Here is a 27,874-nt window from a genome sequence, read left to right as displayed (position 1 = left end):
GCAACTCCATTTTTGAAGATGCAGCCTCCGATTATATATTGTTATCTAATGATCGCCATTCCTGTTGTTTCATTCATTTCCTATCCCACTTATGAAGTTGTTTGATCCCACGCCCACCTCAGGGGAAGCAAACATCTGCGAAGGAGGGCAAACGAACAACGACAGATGGAGATGGAAGGATAGCTACGAAGTGATGGGGAGGATAAGGATGGAGGTTATCTTTCCTGGGGTGGGGGATGGAATGTTAGTTTCTTCTTTGCAGAGGAGTTTGAAACTCCGATTGGGCCTCTTCACGTATGGGAAAACAGAAGCTGTTCGTGGACCGACCGAAACACTGATACCTTGTTAAATTAGGGGATATCCAAATAAATCAACAACTACCAGCTATATCAATTTCTCTTAACCATTTGCGTTATAATGCTTGAATCTTAAAACAAAGATAGACAGACAAATAATTCAATTATGATGTTTTATTTTTGAAACAGTAAAACTAAAACCCTGGTCTCTCCAGTAGAGAAACACAAGTTCCCAACTAGCCAAAGTGAGCTTTTGTTTGATTAAACTACACTATGCAGATGCTCTAGAATTAGCTTATTATCTCATTCCCTTTTGCAGATTAAGTTTCTAAGAATAAAACATCGGTGAAGATTACCATGTCGTTCTCTCTCCCATTGAGTTATAAGACAGAGCCAATCTCATCAAACTTCGAGATCTGGGGAGGAAAGAGATCATGGTACTGGTTTGGCTGCTGCTGGGTTTTCCCCAAAGATATCTGTTCTTTTTTTAGAAGACTCCTAGAAGTGTTGCTCCGGCAAAAACAAGAAACAAACTTCCACCAAGATACCCAACCTGTCCACGAATAATTAATAATGTTAAATTGTTTGTATTTCACACAAAATAAATGAAGAAATATGTGAATTATGAAATTGTGATATTCGTTACCAGTTTCTCGGAGATGTAGTTAGCAAGTAGTGCCCCTCCTATAATAGCAACTAAAGTTGCAATAAGATGTCCAGCAATGGCTCCACCAGCCACACCCCACGGAGACTGTATTGATATATAATATATATCATACAAATTATTCATACTATTGTTATCTTCTATTACGATTTGAACTCAATCAAAATATAGATAACTAAAGCTATGTGGATCTTGTAAAACAAAGAATTTAGGAAAGACATATTTTATCTTGCGATATTCTTCAAGATTCACGAGGAACACCGCATACCTGTGCAGCACCTAAAGCTATTGTCGCAAGCATTGAACGATCCCCCCATTCCTGCAAGTTTTCATGATTTTGTTACTGTGCTTATTTTGTAAGACTTGGAATTTCTACTCAACATTTTCGCTTTGTATTTTTACCACTAGTGATCAATTATAAAATGGTTGTACATGACTTATAATAAGTTTCCTTTCCGAATGACAATCTGTTGCGTTTTATAAATCGAAGGAACCTAATATTTTCTAGAATCGTGATTTATAAGAAAACAATCTCATATTTGTTTCCAATTCTGTACTCATTAACTAGATCAGTTTTTTACATGAATGTATGCATTCTTTTGAGGGTTCCATAATATAAATAAACCAACTAAAAGCATGAACTAGATTGAGAATCTAAATATGGATGCTTTACTCACAGCAAAGAACACGAGGCTGAATGATTTCCAGATTATTTCCAGTGGATTCGTTAGCCGCTTTGCCACCTGATATTGAGCAGATAATCCAGTATCAGGAAGCAAGAAAGATAATAGAAATAAAATTCGAAAGATACAAATTTTGTGGAGTCTTCAACCGTCAGCAAGGAACTTTAATCCCCAGAAATCTACTTCACAATAACATAGAATTAGACTTTAAAAATATGACCTTTTCCTTCACGAGCTCCTCCGCTTCAATGTATTCTCCAAGTTCAGGGCTCTTTTCAGTACTCTTCTTCTCATTTGATGGAAGATCCCATGCGTCTTTTAACGATTTGAGACCAAAGAACATAAGAAGAGCCACCGCTGCATATTCTCCAATCGGTAAAGCTGTTCAAAATGCATTAAGTCATTCAGAAACCGCAACGAAAAAAAATAAAATCACTGCGACACAATTTTTTTCAGTTTTAATCAAAGTTCTCATTTTATCACATATTTGTGAACTTACTTGTCTGAAATTGTGAGGGTACTGACTGAAATATCCTTCCAATTACCACAGAGAGGACTGTCATTAGTGAAAGAGCTCCCATTGATCCTAACAAGACCTGCTCAGGTAATTACACGGTTAGGGAAATGGTTAAAGCTTCTTGACCATATCTTGATTTCTCAAACTTTTACTTGTTTCCTTCCTTTAATACTTCTTCTATCTTTTGCCTCTTCTTTCCACTCATTTTCTAAACCTAGAACTCTAATGTATAAGAATGGCCACGAGAGAATCTGCATGATGAGCATGATATTAGATTTTTATTGTCGTTACGAGGTAATAGTCAACTCTTCATCTTCGAATGATCTGAACAAACTCAGTGACAGATTTGTTCAAACTCAAGTACCTGCTTAAGATGTTCAATAAATAATTCTCTTATTTATAAAGGTAAATGTAGGTTATACTGTGTGAGGTCATGCCATCTTGACTTATGAGCCTCAGGTAATAAGATGGGTGATTTATCACAATTTATGTAGCGGTCCCGTTCATTTCAAACATTACAATATGTTCAGATTTAAAGCCTGATATACATAACACTCACCCTTGAAATGCTTCTATGATCAAGTGAAATGCAAAACCTTGTCCTAAAATAGATCAAATAAAGAACTAGACAGAGGAGAAAATACCAGAAATGGGAATAAGCTAAGACATGTTCGGAATTTCTAAATATAGAGGGCAAGATTACATTACCAGTCCTTTCTCATATTGCATGGCCAGCAATGCAGCAATGAAAAATGTCTGTTCAAAGAAGTAGAGTATCAAGCCATATTACAAAACCACTTTGCTGAAGGAACCTTAGCATCACAGACAAAATAATAGGTACTATTACGAAAGAACGAAAGAAAATGCAAAAATTAAGCAGATTAAGTCTCTTAATCACTTAAAAGAACTTCTTTAGCTAACCCAAAGCCAACAATCTCTAGAACTAGGGGAGTAATGATCCAAAAACTGCACAAGTATGAGGTGTTAAAGTCTAAACTAGCTGAATCAGATAAAGAAAGAAGTTTTGCCTTCTTCAATAGGCAGCACCAAATCCAACAGTAAGCCATGAAAACTATGTAACATGCGGATGGGCGTCACATACACAACCTAAAAACCCAATACATAGACACAGTTGTATACATATATTTTCTTTTTTAGTATTTAGGTCCTTTATCTTCACTCTAGAAAGAGTTATTTTGGATCAACCATTTTCAGAGTAAAATTATATAAATGACACAAACCTAGAGTGGCATCGTAAGGACTCGGTACAAACTTGTGCACGCACACACACAGGATGTACATAATCTAACGAAAACTCGCTGAAATGATTGCTAGTAACCGAGTATTGGATACGTCATACGAGTAAGCAAGAAATGGTGAAATACTGAAAAGGACTACGGAGTACCCGTGTTACATATCATGAAAATTATAACGCGGTACTATTTTTCCTTGAGGGGTACAGTCTAGTGGGAGGGATGTTTGTTTAAGAGCGGGTAGATGGATATCAATACAAAAATGACTAGAAAAAGGAAAGACAACATGAAGAGGCAATTGAATATAACAGACAAGTACAATTTTTTGTATTAATTTTTTATGGTCAACTCAATTTGGTATGTCGACGCAAGGAAACAATTATATTTAAACCACCAAGGTAAACTTAACGGCTTTACCTTATCCCCTATCTCAGAAACAAATATCAATGTGAAAGCAGCAGTGAAGCCTGACTTTGCAATTGCCGCTAAGAGAGATTTAGGTCCACCATTCACAAGAGCAATTAACAGAAATGCTGAAGCACATCCAAGTAGCACAAAAATGATAGACGCCAAATATGGACCTAAAGGCTTATCCCTGATTAATAACAAGAGTTATAACAATTATCAGCTCCAGTTTAACATAGTAAAAAAAAAAAAGCTATTGCATCGTTCAGCAAGTACACACATTATGAAATATCTCAAGAAAGGTAGAATGTGAGTGTCTCCTTGCAGCAGCAGCCAGCAAGTAATGTGATTAAGGAACTGAAGGATCCAACAAGGAAAACTTCACTTAGGATGTGCTTTACTGTATTCAAGTGATTTTTATCCTTTTGTGTCATCGAAGTACAGAACATGGAACTTTTCTCTAAGTGTAAGACCGATTGGTTTAATCCTGATAACATTTCAATTCAATTTGTAACAATTTTGAAAACAAAACTAATCTCTGAGTGTCTACACAGTATGGAACAGTGTTCCAAATTTTGAGTTTATAACTTCAAACTGTTACTCGAATCATTTCTCTTAAAATTTTAAGCTTATGGCTAGGGCCATATTTGACGTGAGGGAAAGGAATATGATTACCAAGAATGACAATACCGTAACACAATACCTTACTTCGCTATTTGGTTTGGTCAGGATAGGAATGGTCGGGGTTGATTTTTTCCTTGGGCTATTTGAATTACGATTCCAATGGAAAGGGAATAGCAAACCCACCCACCACCCTGAGTTTTGGATAGCCCCTCTTAGTAGGAATTCCATCCAGCTATGGATGCGATTGTTGATGCATTCCCTTGTACCAAACATTAGTTTTGTAACAGCATTCTATTTCCGCAATCGAAAAATGGCACAGGTGTCTAATTTTCTTTACGTCATTAAGATTTGTGACTATATTTATATGTATAAAGTCGAAGACTTTCTAATGTTTTCCAGCATAGCATTATCGATGAAGTTTCGAAAGCTAAAATTTCAGTTCAATGTTTTAGACATCATTTTCCTAGAGAAAATAAATCTTCATAGATAGTATAAAAAACACAATTTTGAAATTTTTACACAAAAATTGCTACAATTAGTTAACTCACGATTTAGATTTTGATGAAGAATCAATAATGATCTTCTTATCCTCATTTTCATCTCTTCCTTCATAATCACCAGATCCAATACTGACATTTGCTGCTTGAACTCTAATTGTATGACGAATTGAACTCGTTCTTGAAATTACTCCAAATCTCACTATAAGCAAGTTAAATGCACTATTAGCAACTAGAAGAGAAAAAAAAAAACACAAATAATAAGAAAGATGATAACAGATTCCAACAAATCAGTGATTAAAAAGATAAACAATAAAATTCAGCTAGTTTAGTTGATTCTTTTCTTGAATACATGATCAATTCAACTATACTTAATTCATTCATATTGAGACTAATTAAGGAATTTAGAGCAGAAAAAATTATAAAAAGTGTTAAAGACGAAAGGAAACGAAGGTGATGGAAGAACACTTACTTGAAGGTAAAGAGGTTTTAGTTCTTCCTGATAAATTGGCAGAGGTAAAGAGTAATTGCTTCTTCTTCTTCGTGCCAAGAAATCTAGGAGGAGAATGAAGAACCCTAAGCCCTTCCATCTTCTCTCTCTAGAGAATCTCCCTCCGTTTCAACGATAGACAGTTCAGTATCAAAATTGGGGATTTGGAAAAGAAGATCAAGTACAAGGTGTATTGAGTATTTACGAGCTGCCACGTGTACATAAGGAGATAAAATGGAAATCAGCTAAAGCGGCATTTATCACGGTTCCATTTTCTTTCTGCTAAAGTTCTCGTCCAAACGACTTCTATACTATATTTTATACATTTTACTTGTGATGTCTATAGCTTCGATCTGATCTAAGGGTGGATGTTCCGCCACCTTGGACTCTATAGCTTCTTCGTCTTCGTCAAGTAGAAAGTGGAATGTGTGGGTAAATAGTCAATCATCGTGTATGTATGATTTACGAAGACTTTCTCAGCATGGTATAGTGGAGACCTACTGCATTTTCATCCTGGCATATGCCAATATAAGCTACAATTTTTTAAGTCTTGCACTTCTAAGATTGTTGTTGTGCATGACGGAAAGACGGACGGAAAACGAGTAATGGTGGACCTGTAAAAGATGATAAACTCATGAAGTCTTGGGACAGGGGGATGGTATCGACTAAGGGGGCTTTGGCGGTCAAATTAACTATAATAGTAGATAAAGAGTTAAAAGAGGGAACGCTAGAGATATTAGCATAGTTATGCCATCGAGGTATAGCTCATCTCATAAAGTGTTCAGGGCTCAGTGAGTAAATCGTTGGACTAATTTCGTAATATCCGGGACTAAGAGTAGCATTTCAAATTATCTGAGGAGTATAGATCAAACAAGGAGCGCAAAGGCGTAGCATTTCCAGATGGATGGAGACAGAGTATGTGTGAGTCCAAAATCGAACAAGATATGGTGGAAGACTTCTAACCAAAACTCTTCAGCTTATCTAGTAGTCAATGACTACCAGAGGAGAGAGTGATATCTAAAATGTTAGGTCAAAGGTGAGAATATTAGAGATTTTTGTCTGAGGTTCCACATAACCTCCAAGAAAAGAGTTTATCTCTATTATAACTTGTCGAACGTGTGTAACCCTCGTAGAGGCAAAGAGCACAAATCTGAAATAGTATGATCAGGGATGTCTCTCGGTCCTACTAGGTTATACTTAGAGCCAATGATCTCTTGTAGAGAGAAGCTTCATCTTACTATATGCGTTGACTCTAATTTTGGCGTGTTTGTGGTAGAGGAGATCTCTTACTCTTCGAGATAGCTTGAGACTTGATCGTCTATACTTGATGAATGGACTTCAATATAAGTCGAGGTTTCAATAGGTTGGATTTTGGACTAAAGTAAACATCTCAGGCATGCTACAAACGACTACACGAGTAGGTATATCTTATATTGGGCATGTTGGGTTGGAGCAGACGGGCGGGAATGTTAGACTTATGTTAGACTTAAGTGGGCGTGGTGGCCATGTTGGGCTTGAGTAAGTATGATAGGCTCGAGTAAGCTTATTTGCATGTTGGTCTATAGTAGAAATGTGGGGCATATTGGTCTTTAATATGCATGCGTGTTCGGTTTCTCGTTGGGGAGTGTCAACAAGTTAGACATATTTGTAAGGCACAAACATATTAGATGCCCTTCATGCGAGGCTTAGGAGGTCGTAAGTAGAGCCGGCAACTTTACATCATATTTTGATGTATATTGAGTGCATCATTGAGCCAACTACCATTTTTGGCCAATACATCATTTATAGTTCTCCTATCACTCGTATATTGTGTTGCTAGCAATCTAGAAATAATAACTTCTTCAAATCGCATAGTATTTTTTCTTTCGTTTCACCCATTCAAAATCTTCGAAAATAGTGGTTCAACTATGACCATTCTCTAAGAAAACATAGACTAAAATTGTGTTCCCTGAAAGACTATATGGCAATTGAATCAGGTTAAAACATAGATAAAATTTGCAATCTGGTCAACATCAGAGGGATTTTTGTAATCAGACGAATCTTAAGGACCTAAATATAATTTTAAATTAAAACACAAAAGGACTTCTTTTTTTTTTTTGGTTGAAACAAAACACAGAAGGACTTGCCTCTCTGTTGTTCGTGAATTTGTCTCGTTGCCTCATCGGGGTTGGTGTTAGGGAAAAAAGGAAAAGGATTTTGAGTAGATTTTTATAGATTGGGAACTTGTTGTTCTTTATAATTAGGTGGGCTTGAGTGTTGTAATCATGGTTTTAACACGATTTTGGTAGGCATTTGTGAAATTGTAAATACGATGTAAATGCTAGTGAAAGTAAGTTTAGAGTAATGAGAGAAGACGAGATTTAGAGATGAATTCTCTGTAGTTTTGTATTGATAATCATATGTATTTATAGAGTACAAGTCGGTGTTAGGATATACATCAAAAGATACACATAAAATCATAACTAATATGTATACAAATCACATGAAATCATAACAGTTTGGTTAGATCCGATTGTGCTGTTGTGGGGCGCCTCTATGCTGCTGGTCCGTGGGCTATGTTGCTGGTCCGTGGGTTATCTTTAGTATTTGACCCGTAATACTCCCCCTCAAGGTGGAGCAGATATAGTAATGATGCCCAACTTGCCAATTGTTTTCATAAACGCGTCACCACCAAGTGGTTTGGTAAAAATGTCGGCAAGCTGATCAGCAGTTGGTGTAAAGCGAGGAGCAATGGTATTGTCTTTAATCTTTTCACGAACGAAGTGACAGTCGATTTCAATGTGTTTCGTTCGTTCATGAAAGACTGGGTTGTCGGCTATGTGAAGGGCCGCACGATTGTCACAATAAATAGACATAGGAGAAGAATGATTAATACCAAGGTCACGGAGAAGTGACTTAATCCATTGAAGTTCACAAGTGAGATTTGCTAATGCACGATATTCAGCTTCGGCCGAAGATTTTGCAACAGTGGGTTGTTTCTTGGATTTCCAAGATAATGGGCTGGATCCAAGCATAGTGAAAAACCCAGTAGTGGATCGTCTGGTTGTAGGGCAACCAGCCCAGTCTGAATCACAATAGCCCGAAATGTGAAGTGGACTTGTGGCCGAGAGAAATAAACCATGATTAATACTTCCCTTAAGATAACGAAGTATTCGATGAGCCGCATCTAAATGCAAGTTTGTTGGATGTTGTAAAAATTGACTTAAATTATTTACTGCGTAACAAATGTCAGGCCGAGTGACGGTAAGATAGAGTAGTCGGCCAATGAGACGACGGTAGATGGATGGATCGGAAAGAGGATCCCCATCAGAAGGACCTAAGCGTAATTTTTGTTCCATTGGAAATGGGGATGGACGAGAAGCTGTGAGTCCTGAATCATTGATGATGTCAAGAGCATATTTTCTCTGACATAAAAAAATACCTTTCGAAGACCGGGATACCTCAATCCCTAGGAAGTATTGTAAGCGTCCAAGGTCTTTGATAGAGAAGGTGGTATGTAAGAAAGATTTCAAATCAGAAATCGCAGAATCATTGTTACCTGTGATGATGATATCATCTACATAGACAAGGACATAAAGGACGATGGAAGATGTCTGCAGAGAGAAAAGAGAATAGTCAGAGAGTGATTGAGTGAAACCGCGACGGATAAGAACAGAGGAGAATTTCGAGAACCATTGCCGAGAAGCCTGTTTAAGGCCGTAAAGGGATTTATGAAGTTTACAAACTTTCGACTCCCCCTGTCGAGTGAATCCCGGAGGAAGTTTCATAAAAATTTCTTCATCGAGATCTCCTTGAAGAAACGCATTGTTGACATCTAACTGATGAAGGGACCATCCCTTGATGGCAACAATGGAGAGAAGAATTCGAACGGTGACAAGTTTAGCGACCGGAGCAAACGTGTCATGATAATCGAGACCCTCTATTTGAGTGTAGCCTTTTGCAACAAGACGTGCCTTATACCGTTCAATAGAACCGTCGGAACGAAACTTGATCTTGTAAACCCATTTACAACCAATGGGTCGTTTACCTTGAGGAAGATCAACAATGGACCAAGTTTTATTTGATTCTAAGGCCGAGATTTCTTTGGACATGGCGTCCCGCCAATGTGATGATTTCATTGCTTGGGAAAAAGAAGTGGGTTCATTATTGGAAATGACTGAACCAAGAAATGCTTGATGAGTTACTGAAAAAGCATCCAAGGAAAAATAATTGACTAGAGGATAAGGAATATTGGATTTTATAAGAGGAGGTGTAGAATTATAACAAATGTAATCATTTAGACGAATTGGAGGACGTCGGACACGAGTCGGTCGAATAGGAACAGTGGACTCGGGTGAATAATTGTCTACTGTTAAGTTATCAAGTGGGGTTTGGTCATTAGATTCCAAAGAAACAGGAGTGTTATTAGAAAGGGTAGGAGTTGTGGCGCCTGTAGAATCAATGGATGGGCCAGGTGTTGTGGCGCCTGGAGAAGCAGGGGTGCAAGTAGACGTTGTGGCGCCTCTAGAATTAGGTGCTATGATGTTTTCAGAAAACCGGTCCAGAGCTGGACAGGAGCTACTGGTTCGGTTAGTATGGTAGTGGGACCGATTTTGTGATTGATGAGAGTAAGGGAACAGAAAAGAACCATTGTCGGAAATGGATATATGAGTTTGTTGTCGAGGAAGAGAAATGGACGACATAGGAAAACGATGTTCATGAAAAATGACATCACGAGATGTGATAATTTTTCGTGTAGAAAGATCATAGATACGATAACCTTTTTGGCCAAATGGATAGCCAACGAAAATACCGGGAGAAGCACGGCTATCGAGTTTTGTTTTGACGATCGGACGACGGAAGTAACATAGACAACCGAAAATTCTAAGATGGGTGAGGTCAGGAGAGGTACCAAGTAACTTCTCATGTGGTGATAATCCATTGAGAACGGGCGTCGGTAATTTATTTATGATATATACCGCCGTTAATACACACTCACCCCAAAAGGAAAGGGGAAGGTGAGCTTGTAAGCGAATTGACCGAGCAACTTCGAGTATATGCCTATGTTTTCGTTCAACAACCCCGTTTTGTTGGGGGGTATGTGTACAACTAGTTTGATGTACAATACCTTGAGATTGAAACCAAGATTGGAGTTCCCGATTTGTGAATTCGGTTCCATTATCCGAACGAAACGTTTGTATTTGTGGGATTAATATGGAACTATTTCCAGATTGAATGGAAGAGATGGAAGTACGAAATTGATTGGTAACAAAATTAGAAAAATTAATAATGTGCCTAGTAGTGTCGGATTTGTTATGTAAAAGAAAAATCCACGTGCAACGAGAATAGTCATCGACCATAGTCAAGAAATAACGACATCCAGAATTAGATAAAACAGAAAACGGACCCCATAAATCCGCATGAACAAGTGCAAATGGACGAGAAGAGGTAGAGGTACTAGTTGGAAAGGGTAAACGTACTTGTTTTGATAAGGGATAAATATCGCACGGTTTATTAATAAATGAAATAGATTGCATACATGGAACTTTCGAAATTAAATACTTAAATCTAGATGGCGATGGATGACCCAATCGCCAATGCCAATCATTGAAAGTTACATTATTAATAAAACTAGAAGAAATAGAAAACGAGCTAATCCTAGGGTCCGTACGAAGAAAATAGAGTCCCTCATGACGATCACCAAGCCCAATCCTCTTGTCCGTCGCTGGGTCCTGAAAGACACACGAGGTAGAGTCAAAAATCACAGTACATGATAGTGAGATAGTAATTTCAGAAACAGATAATAAATTAAGTTTGAAATCGGGAATATGTAATACATTTTTGAGATAAAATGAATCGGAAAATGAAATGGAGCCGATGTGAAGAACTCGTATTCGAGTTCCATTAGGAAGACGTACGAAGTAATTGGGAGGAGCAACAACATAAGAAGAGAATCGTTTCAAAGAACAACATATATGTTTTGCCGCCCCCGAATCTATAACCCATGGAGAGGATTTGAAACACATACCTGTGAGATTGATGGTCGGTTCTGTTGAACTGTTAGGTACTGTTGGAGTGCCTGTAGCAGGACGGGTCTGGTCCAATAAACTAATGAGGCCCTGGTACTGTTCCCTGGTCAGGGATGTTGCTGACGGCACCACTCCTTGCTGGGTCTGTTCATTGAGTACTGGAGCAGCTAAAGGAAACTGTTGTGGGCGGGCACGAGGTCGTTGCTGTTGCGGACCAGATCGAGGAGGATATCCATGCAACTGAAAACAGGAAGCTCGAACATGTCCATGGTTGTGACAATAGTCACAGTATGGACGTTGTCTCTTTGGGCGAGAAGGTTCAGTACTTGGTGGTCGAGAAGGATGTCCAACAGCCAAGGTTGCAGCTTCGGTGACGATAGAGTTGGAGTTCATGATATTCTGCTGGACCTCTTCTTGTTTGACCAACGAATGGATCCGTAAAATGGACGGAAAAGGGTCCATGAGAAGAATCTGGCTCCTGATAGCAGAGAAGCAATCGTGGAGCCCTTGAAGGAACTCCATTGCACGTTCCTGATTAAGTCGATCAAGTAAGGACTTACCTTGTGTACAGATGCATGGTTCAACGATCATAAGAGATTGCAACTCGTCCTGTAATGACTTCAATTGGGTGAAATAAGTGGATACATCTAATCCCTCTTGTTTCAATGAAGATATCGCTCTTTTAAGTTGATATATCTTTGGGGCATTTGTTTGAAAGAAGCGATCGTATAGGTTTTTCCAAGTTTCGGCAGCCGATTCATCATATAAAATAGATGATTGAATATCCGGGGATACGGAGTTGAGAATCCAACTTGCAACTAAGTCGTTGCAACGTTCCCATGAATGTAAATCCGCGGGAGAGGTTGGTTTGACAATAGTACCGTCAACGAAGCCAAGTTTATCCTTGGCACGAAGAGCTTTTGTCATACCACGAGACCAGGAGGCATAGTTATCTCCTGTGAGTAGCGGAGTTATCAACACCGTAGTGGGTGAATCGGAATGATGAACGTCGAAAACTTGAGAGTTTTGAGCAGCGGAATGAGAAACAGTAGTACCATCAGAAGAAGACATCGTAAAAAAAATCAAATCAAAAGCAACGAGGCTCTTATACCATGTGAAATTGTAAATACGATGTAAATGCTAGTGAAAGTAAGTTTAGAGTAATGAGAGAAGACGAGATTTAGAGATGAATTCTCTGTAGTTTTGTATTGATAATCATATGTATTTATAGAGTACAAGTCGGTGTTAGGATATACATCAAAAGATACACATAAAATCATAACTAATATGTATACAAATCACATGAAATCATAACAGTTTGGTTAGATCCGATTGTGCTGTTGTGGGGCGCCTCTATGCTGCTGGTCCGTGGGCTATGTTGCTGGTCCGTGGGTTATCTTTAGTATTTGACCCGTAATAGCATTCTTAATTTATCTCTGTACAAGTTGGTATTTCTCTGCTAACAATCCTTGGTTGGATTGGTAAGAACTTAGAAGTATAGTCTTTCGCTTTAGAGGTTAAGGATTCGAAGTACGCTAAATTTGAGGCGTTGTCATCTAAATTAGGGTAATTCTTTAACGAATTTGGTTTTTTGTATGTTTCCATACAGTTTTAGGTTTTAGATACTTACAAATCAAGTGAGTTTGAAATTAATGTTAGAGAAGTTATATGATATAGCTTATTGATCAAATGACTATACTAATGACTCTAAAATTCAGTTCATTGTCGAGCATTTATGGGTTCATTATAGTACTCTGACAAAATTTCTAAAACAACAAAGTTGTATACTAGGATTAGCTTTCCAGAAGAGTATAATACAAATCATTTGAAATTATAGTACTCCAAAACACCGAACGTTACAGAAACCACTAAGAATTACTACAACAACAAATAATTAACATCTTGAACATGTCCTAGTTAAAGAAGGCTACGAGATGATGTTGAGTATTGTGAGAGAGAGCAGGAGTTCAACTTTTCGAGTTGGAGTGGTGATTGAGATGGATCAATTGATGGTATAAAGTTGCTTTTATAAGCATGCTTTCAATGTATCTCGAATAACTATATCTATTTCTATTATGATATAACCGAGAGATTAATTACTTTAATGATAAGAAAGTTTAAGTTATCCAACAACTACTGGATAAAGACATCAATTTTGGTAATGTTAAGTGATTCCTAATTAGGCATATCTAATGAAAACTCATGAGAGAATTGTCCATAAATAAACAAAAATATCAAGTAAGGAAAATAACACTACAAAAATAGGGTCTTTTAGCGACGGTTTCTAGCGACGGTTTGTATAATCTGTCGGTAACAATTACTAATACCGACGTTTTTTTAAAAAGCCGTCGCTAGAAAGTTGGATTACTTCGGACATAATTTTTTTTCTAAGGGGGTAACACCAGTATTCACCCCACCTTCTTGCTTCTTCCCGTGCCTTTCATGTTTTCCTAGGTCAAAAAATTTCAGAGAAGAGAGAGAAAGAGAGGGAGAGAGAGAGAAAAAGAGAGAGCTAAAATCGCGAGATTATTGAGAAAGAGAGAGAGAATATCGTGAGATGTAAACCCTAGAAATGGTGAGATGAAGCTACTATGATGCGAAGTTTAGGGTTCTTCGGTTCGCATCTTGTTTAATCGATCAGTCCAGGTTAGTATTTCCACTCTCTAGATCTTTGTTCATCTTTATTTCTTCTGTATATCTAACGACGTGAATACCTGATTCTTAGTTAATTAGAAGTTTATAATTGATTTCATCATTTTAGATTTCTTGTGTTGATTTAGTAAATGGATGATTTTAGTGGGTACAATTTGGATTCAAGCTTTTACAGGAACAAATTACTCATCTGATCTAAAATCAGTACTTGGGATATACAGATTGAGTTAAATTATTTAACTACAGCTTCAGATCTTGAAAAAGTTCTTGGTCGATCTTCTGGTTTAGCTTACTATATTTTCCTCTATGGGTTGTACTTTTCATGGCTAATTTTATGAGTTTCATTGTTTTTATGGATTGTTTTCTTTCTATATAACAATAGAAGATAAGACAGTGAGAGCATTTCTTGTTTAGTTTCATGTCTTTTGATTGATTCCTACTTATTATAGTTTTCAACTGTTTAAGACCATGAATTTTCGATCCTTCAGTGCTGCTTTTATTTCCTACTTAATGGTGATCATTTGAATGAGCCTAATGAAACAGGGATTTTTCACATTTCTTATCATAAAGGCAAGGAAAACCCACCAAAGTTCCTTGCTCTAACTTGAACCTTGAGTTACCATTAACTAAAGGAGAGTTATTCTTATTCTAGTGTAAAAGTGCGGCACTGGTCACATGGAACGTGTTGTCGAACATGAAACTGTTCGCTTTTCATGTGTTTGCTTCAAGATTATCCTAGTGTAGCAATGTTCAGATGGTCCTCTACTTTTGCAAGTTACTTTTTCCCTTCCGTAAAACGTCTTCAAACATTTTTCAACAGCATATTAGATTTTAGGCTATTTCTGTTTTATACTTGCAACTTGCATATGCTGTCTTACGTTACAAATGTCCAACACAATATGTTCTAATTTGCACTATCTACATTGAGTTATTGTTAGATGCCTTCTCACATAGTGATGTACCAGGCTGCAATTACCATGTAGCTACTAATTGGTAGGGTTTGAACTGGGAAGTGTATAAATGTATTTTTTGTGCTTGTTATATCTGGCTAGACAGATGTAACCTCAGTAGGTGTATGGTATTTTCCTTCTGTAAGTACCTGAGATCAACTTAAAGCATGTCGTTTGAGCATGTACATGCCAGAAGACTGCGATAAACGGTTTATTGTGTAATAATAAGTCATAGAACTGGATTTGATTCCATATTGGTGGTAGTGAAGGTGGTTGTTAGAAGTTTTGCTTAATCCAGATGGGGAACTCAAAGTGCTCCTACGTTTAGTTGATCAAGTAAGTGTATAAGGTGATAGCTTTCCTTTCTTGGTCATAATTCTCTCGTCCTTTACTACCAAACTGCCCTTGTATTGGAAGTATATATGCTACTGTTATTGTGATTTCGAACTTGAGCTTTTCTTTCTTATTCACTACTGTTAACATGAAATATGTGGTAGAAGATGCTACCCTATAACGACAGGTACAACCGACATTAGTATAACCATATTACCTCTTTGGTGTGCTAATTTTGTCTTATGAATAGGTAGTCGAAGACAGCAATGTGATCATATTCTTTCAAGTTTAAATATACTTGTAATTTTTTTTATTCCTACTGCTCTTTCCCCTTTTAACACTGGAGCTCATTTGTTGCCGACCCAAAATGAAGAACCTTATGTCTTGGCATCTCAGGTTCGACAAGTGTTTTACGTTCAAGATCCAAGTGAGCCTGAATGGAATGTTGTTGTAAAGAATAACCCGAGGGACACTTTTGACATGGGTAGTCGTGAAGATAATGACCAACTATTGGATAGTGATCCATTTCTGATTCCTATTAATGTCAATCTTGACGATGAAGAAATTAGTATTGTTAATATGGATGTACTAGGCGAGATTGTTAGTGCGGATGAACCAACTAATGTAATTCAGAATGAAAATGATGCCAGAGACAAGGTCGATGATGAAGATGTGGAGCTAGAATATACTTGTGATGATGATGTTGAAAGTAATGAGCTCGAGGACATGGAAGATGAATATACTTCAAAGGTATGGGTTTTTGACATCAAATTTTTAATAACCACTTCTTTGCTGATTTTACATTTTAACTATTGAATATCTTTGTAGGACTCTTGAGATTCATCACAAGCACCAAATCACTCAACTGAAATGGAACAACAAATTTTCTTTTACAGGTAATTTATTATTATAGGACAATACTTGTTCATACGCTCCTCCTCAGCGTAGAACTTCAAATGAACAACAATGTTGTCACCAACTTTAGCTGTAATAGTAGGACTAGGAAACTGACCATTGTGGGTTCAATCAACTTTAGCTGTAATAGTAGGACCAGGAAACTTCAAATGAACAACAATACTTGTTCATACTTCTTCTTTGATGATTAGTTTTTTGATACTTCCCATTGTGGGTTCAATCAATTATTGCTGCTATATCACTAATCAAGAAGAGTTTTGTCTAGTATTTATTGAACACCTTGTCATTTTTGAATATTCCTAGAGTAGTACAAAAAGTAATGCCTTAAATAAGATTCATGAATACCCTAATCATATATCTGGTTTTGTTTTGATCCTCATAATTGCCTGTAATGTCCTGAAATTTTCTAGACAATGTAAGAACTGGAAGTAGTAGTTGACCTATGGAACTCAATTTTTCTCTCACACTTATAGTCTTTGTGTGGAGTTATGCACTTAAATAATGTTGTTGTTGTCAGATTTGCTTAATTTATTGTGGGAGTCTAGGGTTCTTACTGTTGAAATGCTTAAGTTAAATTGTTTGTTGCAAAAATCCTATTCGCTTATTATTTGATTTAGGCATTGTAGTCAGGTTGGGTTGAATGGTGTCTAGTCCTAAACACACTACTTGAAGATACAGTAGTAACATATGATAATACTTTACAGTTGTTATTTGTGGTCATTTATTTTTTTCCTGTTACGGGACATTTAATTGTTATTTAAACATTGTTTCAAACTCATGTATATTTCGGATATTTGACTGCAGGATCTCAGAGATGAGCACAAAACAAGGCACATCTTCGATGATCTATAACTGGTTTGCATCAATTTTCCACAAAAAGCAAGAGCCATCTCTAATCTGTGGTGGAAGAGTGGCCTAGTATCACTTTTATACAAACAAACTAAATAGTCTGAGATCCATCAAGCAACTGCATTTCCATTTCTGGTTTTCAATTTTAGTTCAATTCAAGACTAGTTTAAGATATACATTAAATCAGAATTTGTTTGTATTACTGAAGGTCAATTTATTATAGTATTTTGACAGATTTGTAAATGTTTTAGATTCCAAATCGGAGGGTCAATTTATTGTTTCAAAATACAATTTTTTTTTTTTAGAAAATTAAAACTTATCAGCGACGGTTTTCTGTCGTCGCAACTGTACAGTAGCAACGGTTTTTCGGTACAAAAACTGTCGCTAATAATCAATTTTAGCGGCGGATACCCAACCCGTCGCTACCAACTGTCGCGAAAAGTATCCCCGACGGAGGCTTCCACGACGGATTCTGTTCCGTCACTAAATAGTTTCTGCGACGGTTTTCTTACATTACCGACGGTTTTAATCCGTCGCTAAAGGTCTCCATTTTTGTAGTGTAAGGAGAGAAAACAATCACCTAAGATAAAAGGCGGAACATATGGGGTGTACTATGTAATTAAATACCTAACCAATTTGGTACAACTATCAATTATATGTATGTCTTTTTAAAATTGTTTAAAATTTACAAATGAATTGGGATTCAGTTCATCTAATTATCTGACATATTGTACCACATACATCAAAACAAATATAATGACTAGATGTGATTGATAGTTTTTGCTTTAATGGCGATAAGAAATGGTCGTATGAACGGACCCTTCGTACAATGAATTAATTTTTCATCAATTATTTGCTTTAAGCAAATTAATTTATTATACGATTTCTGTATCACCATATGTTGATAAGTTATGAATTTTTTTCATTTCCAAACTAAAAAAAATTTGAAGTCGGTAAAATCAATTAAATAACTTGAAATTCAATGTGTGGAACACATGATTTAATTTGGGCACATAATAGAACAACTCTTATAAATATCAAAGATCTAGTTGTACTTTCAATAATGTTATTTGTACAAAATGAGTCTCAATTTAATCCAATCAAACTCGATTTCACAATCAACTATTTAGATTTTTTATTTCAATCTTGAGGAAAGAAAGTACTAGATCTTTTCCATTCTACACAAGGGAAAGAATTGAAGTATACCCTCATTGACTGTTTGGTGCACCACGACCTAGCCTACGTGGCTAATAAGATGAGTATTTTTTTTCTTTTCACACCCTTTCGAACGATGTGAAAAGTTGTTATTACTTCTTGTTTTATTCAAGGCGGTAAAGTGGGGGGGTCAACGAAGTTGAACGAGAGTGCACCTCTATCAAGATTGAACGGGAGTCTGCCTTTATCAGGGTTGAAGATGTAATATATCCTAACATAGTACATTTTGGGTCCAGCCATTACAAGGACAAGACTGTATAAAGAAATAATAACCCATTCAGAGTGTCATAACAATATAAATGTTCATATTGACTTGGTTCCTGAATTATTGGAGTTGATGATCACCAATTCATGATTCATAAGAAAACACTCAATTTCCTCGAGTATTGGAGTACTTGAACTAGGAAACAAACTATTTGTACCAAATCTGGTCCTATAACTACTGATACAGTCGTTTTAGATCACAAAATTTGAGGAGGTATCACATTAATTAATTTATTCTTTTTTATCTAGTTTTTTTTTTTTTTTTTTTTTGTTGAACGTCTTTTTTTATCTAGTTAGTATATATTTCAAAGTACGTACCTTTGTTTTTTTTGTTAAGCGATATTTTCAAGTACAGTGCTATGAAAGTAAATATTTTGATAAATTTCATTTGATTGTATTGCTATATTCAAGTGAAAGTAATTTATCTCATCGAAAAAAAAAAGTGAAAGTAATTTACAGGGCCGGCCCAAGTATATCGGAGGTCCCAAGTGAAATAAAAAATCGGGGCCCCGTAGAATGGTTATTAAAAAAAATTAAATAGAATTTAAACAATGCAAAGGGTAGGAATCAAACTCTTAACCTTTTTTCCAAGATCTAAACTCTTTACCACTAAACTACGTTTTAAATTGGTTTAAATTAAAATTAGTTTTTCGAAAGTTACATACGAAATAGGATACATGAGGCCTTGATTATTTGGGGCCCAAAGCGACCGCTTCCCTGGTAATTTATTTGAAATTCACTATGGGGCCATGAACATCCAAAATGCTAGGCAGGACCAATGCTTGCATTATTAGGAGAAGTACCTTGTCCTTTTATATGTTAATATATTGAGAAATTTATTAGATGAACGAAGATTTGATCGATCAATATCACAGTAGTTGGTCACATTATGAACACATGTTATATGCCATGGTTATTTCAACAACAAAAAAAATATGCCATGGTTAGTTGCTATCAATATTCTCTTTCAAACTTTAAACCTAACATTAATTTGTAGATGTCAATTACCATTTGAATAGAGAAGTTTAACATACCTAACAGAACAGTCATTGTATTAGAGAACACGATTGTGAAGGAAATTAATCCGAAAGAGATACAACTCCACAGATATAATTTAGTGGGTGGGTCACATAAATTTGTGAGTTTTTTTTTATATGGGACAAGTTTTGATTTTTAACTTTTGAATAAGGGAATTAGTAGGGCTTTCATAGAAAAAAAGAACAAGGGAAGTAGGGAACTAGACAAACAAAACCCATATTTTATTTACTAGCTATTTAAGCTTAATTTGCAATAACTTTACAAAAACATGATCAAGAAAGAAGCCAATCAGCTAAAGCTTGTTGCTTCTCATGATCAAACTCCTCAACTACAACATTTTCATCACTTCCCCACAACCAAGAAAATAACATATCTTCTCTCTCATCCCATACTTTGACATGATCTTGATCAACAACATTTCCACTATTAATTCCAAAATCAAAATCCCAATTACCCCATTCTTCTTCAATACCTAATGTCATTAATGAATCACAAGAAAACTGATTTTGATCTCCATTTGAGCTTATAATCCCAAGACTACTAGTAGTGGTACTACTTCTCTCTTCACTAGTTGCATTACCCATTAAGCTATTTTGACCTTCTTGATTAACTTCACTACTACTAAAGCTCATTACCCCACTTTCTCTCTCTTCACTAAATGTTGCCACACTATGTTGGCCTAACATCTCATAACTCATAATTTCATTAGGGCAAAGTATCCCATTTTCTAGTTCAACATAAGGATCTAGCAACAACCCACTTTCTCTTTCCTCAATATTATGACTCAATAATATTCCTCCACCATCATCAATATGACAAGGACTTGGTATAACTATGGTACTTTCTCTCTCTACTTCATATGAGTCCAATAACATACTTTCTCTCTCTTCCACTTGATGTACCATGACATTACTCATATGGGTCTTTTCTACTTGGTTGGATTTGATTGTCATTGCATCAGCCTCACAACCACTTTTGGCAGTAGTTTTCAGTATTGTTGGCATTTTCAGTGGTTCACTTTTTGGGGGAGCCTTTACATTAATGGTGATGTTCTTCTTCTTCATTGCTGCCCTGCTTTTCCGGCCACCTTTGGGTTTATTATCACCACCACCCCCACCATTAATGTTCATCTTTGCAGTAGCCAACTTCTTCATGAGCTCCTCTGGTAGAATTGAAGAGCGAGACTCATTAACACTGGAGATGGGTCTTCTGATGAAACTATGAATTTTCCTACTTAAATGAGAATTCCAATAATTTTTTATCTCATTATCTGTTCTTCCTGGCAGTTGCCCAGCTATCACTGACCACCTATAGAACGCAATTAAATCCTAGGTTAAAAATCAATAAAATAATTATATATAAGATGGATTTTTGTATTTGATAAGGTAACTTCAATGTTAGTACAAACGGTCCCTCGAGGAGCTACTTATGTTAATTGGTGTACCCGACTTAAGTTAAAAATGATAGTAATTTGATAGTTATGTTTATGACGAACAAAAGTTGTTATCAATGTTAATAACGTTCATGTTTTTTTACGTGTCAGCTAGCAGTTTAAGTTGTACGTTTAGATTTCTCTACGTTCAAAAATCTGGGGATTATTAGGATGGAGTATTAGGGTTTAAGGTTTAAAATTTGAAGGCTGGGTAGAGTCGTATGTCGCTTATATACTGAGTCATGTCAGACAAAAACAAAAATACGTAGACTAACACAATTGCAATAATCTGTAGGCCATACTTAGAAGTTAAAGGTATGTCGGAACAACGGAAAAATTTCCGGTTCTAGGATTTTTTTTTCGGAACAAAAATGCTAAATGGCTCAAAAAATGAGGCCGCCCACAGGTCGAATGCTGATGTGACTGGCTCCCATATGACATGCCACTTCTCTCTCAACACGACTTGTTTGATGGGAGCCAGCCACATTAGTGTTTGCCCTGTGATCAGTTCATTTTTCAGGGCGTTTAAATTGCTATCAGCGACTACCAATGATTTAAAGTGGAAAGTTATTTAACAATTCATCATCTCCACAGAACAATTCATCATGTCTAAAGACAAAAGCAACTTATTGTAGGTACGGTTTGAACTTTCATTTTTATCACAAAAAGAAAGACACAAAAAGGTGGTTTAATTGAGGCAAGAAAGTGTTTTACTACTAGTATTTTTGTGAAGTAACTAAAACAAGGATGCCTTTATAAGAAAAGTCCTAACTAATTGATAGCAATAACTGTCTTGGAAAAGAAAAAGAGAGTAGAGTTTGTTGTCAAAAGATATTGATTGGTTGTACTTAAACAGTTAAATGCATATTTAATTATCACTTCCTCCTCACAAGAGAGGAAGTGAAAGTCTAGATGATTAATTAGACAATAGAGTACTGTGATCACCTTCACAAGAGAGAGAGAGAGAGAGAGAGAGAGAAAATTAAACTCACCTGTTCCCCAATGAGTTATGCAACTTAATTATCACTTCCTCCTCTTGAGGAGTTATATTTCCTCGCTTTAAGTCCGTTCTCAAGTAATTAATCCATCTTAATCGGCAACTTTTTCCACATCTCAACAATCCTTCAAAATTTTAAAAATGTAAAATTAGAAACATCTATCAACATCGTAATTAAGTATTCATTAATAAAACTAGTAAAAAGAAAGATGTACAAAAAAATGTTGATGTAGAGACAACTATCTGTTACCTATGTATCCTCTTGCATAATAAAAATGATTACGAACTCAACAAATTATGTTAGAACCAAGAATGTGACTCACCCTGACTATCTATTCAAACAAAAAAAAAAGAAAAAGAACAAGAGAAAGTGTAACTATACAAAACTGTCGTTTGTACGGACAAACTACTTATATGCCTGCAAACACTAGATAGCCTCTCAGACAAAAGGTTGTTTTACGAGTCGTCTACAGATTGTGGCGGTCAAAATGTGACCAACCCATTCGTTTATTTTACAAATGATCATACTTAGAACCAAGATTGTGAAAAAACAAGAAAAAGTGTAGCTATACAAAAATGTCGTTTGTACGGACAAACTACTTGCGTGTCTGCAGATACCAGATAGTCTCGCACACAAGAGCTTATTTTATGAGCTGTTTCCAGATTGTGACAGTTAAAATGTGACCAATTCGTTAGTTTATTTTACAAATGATCATACTTAGAAACAAAAATAGGAAAAGTAATTTAGAGCATGCTTATATGATTTGATGTACTAACCTGCATTCTTGGGTAATGATCTCCATGATCCTTCACCATGAGTTTCAATGTACTTCAACAAAATCTCATCTTCTTCAGCTGTCCATCTACCTTTTTTCATCCCAATTTTCTCACAACATGGTGCTCTCCCCATTGTCAAGTAGTATCAACAACAACAACATACAAAAAGATCTAGAGAGAGAGAAAGAGAAAAACAGAGTTTCACTTTAGAAAGTGCTCGAGTGTGTTTGTTTGTGTAACTGTCGGATTCGTCAAGGAGGGGTTTCTTAAATGTGTAGAGAGTTGAAGGTTTGAGAAGGTTAATTAACATAAAAACAAATCAAAGAAAGGGACTCTTGTCTTGTCTCTCTAAATAGAGAGAGAAAGAGAGAGAAAGTTGAATGATGAGCGGTGAAGAAATATGACACGAGAAGAGAAAACGGGAAAAGGGTAATCGTGGCTGGTTGACTATCGATAGGTTAATCACGGGGCTTTTAATCTCCCACGTTGATGCCGGCTATTGTACAGTAAGTCAGTGTACCCCATTTAGCACTATTTAATGACAATGTAACAAACTTATTTAAACAACTCTCTCTCTCTCTCTCTCTCTCTCTCTCTCTCTCTTCACTTTCTTTCTTTTTCTACTTTATTTCTACACTTTTCTTCCTTTTATTTGGCCCCCCCTCTATTTATTTCTCATAGCCTTGTCTAGATGGATCTTCTACAAATGTGCCATGAGGATCTCACAAGTTAAAGTAATATGTTCTTTAGATATTTTGAGAAATTATTTGTTAATTGTGAGCATAGAGGGTTTTGATTTCACTCATTGTGGGTCACCAAAGTTAGGGTTTTCACTTAAGAAGTTGATTGACATGAGTTATATGTAGGTTGATTATAAGCTTAAATAATGTGCCTTCATTAAAAAATTTAGGAAATTTGTTTGTAGGTTCATTTGGTTCTTTTTACAAAAAATCTACATGTGTTACGTTAAAACCCGACGAGTATAGATGCTTTCACATGCCAGACTTCCGATCATGTTCACGTTGTAAGAGTCACGTCAGCCAAAAGTATGTTACACAAAGAGACAAATGCAGTCGACAATAAGCTTGTAAGGTTGTTTCTCGAATATATCACTAACCAACACCATACTTGGAAAAGAAATAATATCTTTCCGAATCATGGGAGTTGGATTTTACAAACATTGGTAAAGCAAGTGTAGTAATATGGTAGGTGAAAGATGTAGAAAGAGTTAAATAATGTGGACCATTTTACTTCAATGTTATTTGGTACGCTCTCATAAAAGAACGACCAAAATATCAACAAACCATCTTTTAAATATTGTAACAAATTCATTGAAGCTTTTATATATTTCTTTAAAGAATATAAAGATTTAGAACTTAGGAATATTCTAAGGTAGGTTGGCAAAATGTCTAGTTTGCATCACTAAAAAGTTGTCATAAAAAAAGGAAAAAAGAAACAAAAAATGAACCTTGTGACTTGTGAGATGTAAAGGAGGAGCTAGGTCAAATTCAACTCTAAAAGAGTTTACCATATCATATATATATATAGTTAGTTTATTTTGACAGGACAAAAGGAAAATGTACAAGTAATTTACTAGGAAATTGTATTTGGTGATTTTTCTTTTGTTAACTCCAAATTTCTTGGAATTGAAGTATGAACACTGCAATGTGCAGGCAAGGACAATAACCATCAATAAGCCGGCCATAGTAATGTGAAGGCAAATACTTAAAAAACCCAACAAGAGCTCAAAATGACTAGAGTGGTATGAAGTGTGTCATGGATACATTTTGTATTCTATAATTAATGCACTAATTTTGAATTTTCAAGGACTAAAATCTTTCATATGCATTTATATTTTGCAGTTTGCACCGCCTGCGGTGGGCCAACCAGGCCAACCAAACCAGTTGAAAACTCACATTGGGTTTAGGGAAAATCAGGCTCGTACTGATGACTTCCACCATGTCAAGGTGCATGTGGTTGATGTATATGTTGTTTAAGGCCAACAACAAAGAAACAAAAATGAAAGCATCGGCGTGATTGTGATGTATACCTAGATTTTAGTTTTACTATCGACAAGAATAATAATCGTCACTAAACTATACATTTTGTTCAGACATAGATTAACTACTTGTAGATTCCTTAACTTTTTTCATTTTGGAAGTCGAAAAACTTGTAACCTACTTTATAATTTTATAGTTAAGTTAATCAGCTAACCTCAAAGTCTCAAACCAATAGACAATAGTATATATTTCCATACCAAAAGTAAAAAACATAAAGAAAAATTTATAAATAGTTACTCTAGCACAATATTAATTACGAAGAAACAAAATATTTCTTGGACCATGTGAGTCGAATTCAAACCTCTGTTTGAAGATAAGAAAAGATTTGAAAATAATGAAAGGATGAAAGAAATGGGGTAAAAGAGGACAGAGGTAAATTCAATTTTACATTAAAAATGGTAGTTTATCATACTTGAACATTTATAATCTATTTGTGATGATTAAAGAAAATAAATCCTTTTTTTTTTTTTTCGGAAATTGATAATATATTCATCATAAGAGTGGTGAGGAGACATGTAGTTACAACTTACAAGATAAGTGACCTAAAAGAAAAAGTTAAAATTACATGTTTCTTACTAAAACTTTCCAATTCATATTATACGAATCTCAACTTATATCATCAAAACAACAAAGTGAAGAGCCACATATAAACAAGAAGTGTTTGATCCAGATAATCAATTGAGTGACAGTCGATCTAGTGTCGTGTAAAGCTCGGTTGTTTTTCTCCTTCCAAATTGTCTACCAAATAACAAAAGGCAGTTATTGACAATGAAATGTGTGCATCAAATTGATTAATTTGGAACTCCTAACAAATTTTGTTTCCAAACAGTGGGAAGTTTTAGAAATGCAACCAATAAGTGTTAGAGGCGGCTCCTTCCTTGGCAAACTCCCCCTCTAATTTTTCTTGAGGAGGGGGCCGCCTCTAAAAGTAACTTCCTTAAAAATAGCATCTTCATTTACTCATCATATGTAATTTGAGACAAGTTCAAAAAACCCAAGCTCATGTAATCAGCAGCAGAAAATTGATTAGGCTATTAAGCAGTTGAAGTAGTTGTAGAAATTAAAAGCAGTGGGTAAAGTAGTCCACTTGGGTTTTGGGTGTTTGTCATTATAACTTGAAAATCAAATCACTATTAATGAGATACAAAGTCTATACTTATTCTTACTCGACATGCAGAGTAGTACGTAGGGCTGTTATATGTTTGGTCGAATCAATTTTAGGGTTGAAGACACACTCTAGTCTAGGGTTGGGCCACTGTGGCAGGTTTCCAATACCATACTTGTATAACATTTGAATCGTACTTTACCGATTAACTTAAATGAATCAAAATACACATATACTTGACCTCTCGTTCAATAGTTGTAACACCTACCTATTCCAAAACCAACTAGTGTAAATCTTATAAACAATATGTTTCAACGCTGAAATATTCTTGATGTTGATTTTTGAATTGGGAAGTTTTTATAGGTAATGTACTAATGTCTATACAAGTTGACCAAGTATTGTGAGGCCATTTCTTTATTTCTCATTTTTTTTGGGTGTTTATCCTATGCTTCTTTTTATCTCCCAATCAATAAGCCGAGGTGAAAAAAAAAGAAACACACCGGTGAGGTTTATGTGCGGGAATGCTCATAGACGGGTGCATGCAGATTGCTTTTGTTGATCCAAGACAGTGAGAAGAGACTGGTATTGATCTGGAGTAAGGGAAGTAGCTAAAGGCATCGTGAAAAAGATACAATCACTTGTGACAGGAGCAGTTAAGGGGTCGTTGCAATTCCTGTTGCGGGATCGCGGTGCCAGACTGAGCGTGGTAACCGTGCAACTACTAGCAAGTAGACATGAGGTGACCGTGGGTTTTGCAATTGTTGTAGTAGGGTCTGGCCCATTCCGCCCTGGGTTTGTTAGACCGACCAAACCGTGAATAACCCCGTCTTAGGGGACCGACGACAAGATTAGCATCTTCGACATCAACGTTGGTGGAGGAAATAATGTTTTGTTGAACCTCCTCTAATTTCATAAGAGAATGAATGCACAAAATCCATGGTAAAAGGTGTTTTTATAAGATTTGGCTTTATGACTGAAAATGGTCGTGAAGACCTTGAAGAAACTCCATTGCTCGGTTTTGAATCGAGCGATCATGGAGAGATTTGCCATGTCCACATATGCAGGGATCTGCAGTCATTAAAGACTGTAACTCATCTTAAAGAGACTTGAGATTAGTGAAATATATAGAAACATCATACCCCTCTTGTTTCAGAGAAGATATAACTCTCTTAAGTTGAAAATCTTGGGAGCATTGGTTTGATAAAACCGATTGTAGATATGTTTCCAATCATAAGATGCATTCTCATCATAAAGAATAGAAGAACAAAGAGATGGGTCAACAGAGTTGATAAGCCGACTGGATACTAAATCATTACATCGTTCCCACAAATGCAGCTAATTGGGATTGGTGGGGTTGAAATGTCTCTTCAATAGAGATTGTCTTTAGCTCGAAGAGTTGTTTGTTAATTTAAATGTAAACTCATATTTTAACTAATAAAGTAATTAGAGATAAAAGTTAGTGGGGAGTTATTTTCTTTTGTTGATTAAGTTAGTGGATTAATGGATGAGTTATCATGTTAGTTGTGGTCATAGTTTGTGGGTAGAATTTGGGTCTATAAATAGACCAGTCTTCGTAGTTTATTTTAATCAAATCAAGTCAAGTAATTCAATTCAATTAAATATCTTCTTTACTCTTCTTTGTTTGTGCACGTTATAATTTCCTTCATCATTCGAAAATTAGACACCTTTAATTTCTAACACTGTTGTCATTCCTCGAGACCATGATGAATAATTATCACCATGAGAATAAATGTGATTAAAATAGAGAGAAAGAGACGAGAAATGGAGAGGCGGATAGAGAGGGAAGCGAGATAGAGATGGAAGATATAAATAAATTTGGCTCGGTATTT

General features: G+C 36.0%; 3 protein-coding genes and 1 long non-coding RNA gene across 4 annotated transcripts; 1 reads left to right on the top strand and 3 right to left on the bottom strand.

Annotated features, from left to right (window-relative positions):
* Positions 1-442: 442 nt before the first annotated feature.
* On the bottom strand, positions 443-5,742 carry LOC147559548 (protein PAM71-homolog, chloroplastic). Its single transcript, XM_086661441.1, has 10 exons — positions 5,412-5,742; positions 4,991-5,141; positions 3,831-4,008; positions 2,869-2,916; positions 2,143-2,239; positions 1,864-2,024; positions 1,638-1,703; positions 1,229-1,279; positions 943-1,047; positions 443-849 (listed from the first exon to the last, which is right to left on the bottom strand). Exons 1-10 carry the CDS (start codon positions 5,527-5,529, stop codon positions 784-786), a joined length of 1,041 nt encoding a protein of 346 aa, XP_086517567.1. The 5' UTR covers positions 5,530-5,742; the 3' UTR covers positions 443-783.
* Positions 5,743-10,891: 5,149 nt separating this feature from the next.
* Positions 10,892-12,633, bottom strand: LOC147559547 (uncharacterized). Its single transcript, XM_086661440.1, has 2 exons — positions 11,437-12,633; positions 10,892-11,140 (listed from the first exon to the last, which is right to left on the bottom strand). The coding sequence occupies exons 1-2, from the start codon at positions 12,506-12,508 to the stop codon at positions 11,106-11,108; spliced, it is 1,107 nt and encodes a 368-aa protein (XP_086517566.1). The 5' UTR covers positions 12,509-12,633; the 3' UTR covers positions 10,892-11,105.
* A 3,045-nt stretch (positions 12,634-15,678) lies between these two features.
* Positions 15,679-17,395, top strand: LOC147559546 (uncharacterized). The gene is made up of 3 exons (XR_015234620.1): positions 15,679-16,122; positions 16,201-16,268; positions 17,092-17,395. It is a non-coding gene; the product is annotated as an uncharacterized LOC147559546 (long non-coding RNA).
* Positions 17,396-19,853: 2,458 nt separating this feature from the next.
* Positions 19,854-23,497, bottom strand: LOC147559545 (uncharacterized). The gene is made up of 3 exons (XM_086661439.1): positions 22,860-23,497; positions 22,078-22,207; positions 19,854-20,961 (listed from the first exon to the last, which is right to left on the bottom strand). The coding sequence occupies exons 1-3, from the start codon at positions 22,990-22,992 to the stop codon at positions 19,926-19,928; spliced, it is 1,299 nt and encodes a 432-aa protein (XP_086517565.1). The 5' UTR covers positions 22,993-23,497; the 3' UTR covers positions 19,854-19,925.
* Positions 23,498-27,874: the final 4,377 nt, after the last annotated feature.

This window comes from Eschscholzia californica, unplaced genomic scaffold (genome assembly GCF_041429995.1).
Source record: "Eschscholzia californica isolate CP2 unplaced genomic scaffold, dmEscCali1.0.p SCAF_2, whole genome shotgun sequence".
Classification (NCBI taxonomy): domain Eukaryota; kingdom Viridiplantae; phylum Streptophyta; class Magnoliopsida; order Ranunculales; family Papaveraceae; genus Eschscholzia; species Eschscholzia californica.
The sequence above is the reverse complement of the archived record's forward strand: the minus strand, read 5'-3'. Positions and strand labels throughout refer to the sequence as shown.

What these genes read in the sequence shown, in the direction of transcription:
- LOC147559548 (XM_086661441.1), bottom strand. Translation starts at nt 5,529, where the DNA reads ATGGAAGGGCTTAGGGTTCTTCATTCTCCTCCTAGATTTCTTGGCACG. An exon ending in TGCAATATGAGAAAGGACTG is followed by an intron (nt 2,240 to 2,868) that starts GTAATGTAATCT and finishes TTACCTGAGCAG; the next exon opens with GTCTTGTTAGGATCAATGGG. An exon ending in TAGCTTTAGGTGCTGCACAG is followed by an intron (nt 1,048 to 1,228) that starts GTATGCGGTGTT and finishes ATATCAATACAG; the next exon opens with TCTCCGTGGGGTGTGGCTGG.
- LOC147559547 (XM_086661440.1), bottom strand. Translation starts at nt 12,508, where the DNA reads ATGTCTTCTTCTGATGGTACTACTGTTTCTCATTCCGCTGCTCAAAAC. An exon ending in ACCGACCATCAATCTCACAG is followed by an intron (nt 11,141 to 11,436) that starts GTATGTGTTTCA and finishes TGTGTCTTTCAG; the next exon opens with GACCCAGCGACGGACAAGAG.
- LOC147559545 (XM_086661439.1), bottom strand. Translation starts at nt 22,992, where the DNA reads ATGGGGAGAGCACCATGTTGTGAGAAAATTGGGATGAAAAAAGGTAGA. An exon ending in ATCATTACCCAAGAATGCAG is followed by an intron (nt 22,208 to 22,859) that starts GTTAGTACATCA and finishes AAAATTTTGAAG; the next exon opens with GATTGTTGAGATGTGGAAAA. An exon ending in CATAACTCATTGGGGAACAG is followed by an intron (nt 20,962 to 22,077) that starts GTGAGTTTAATT and finishes TGCGTTCTATAG; the next exon opens with GTGGTCAGTGATAGCTGGGC.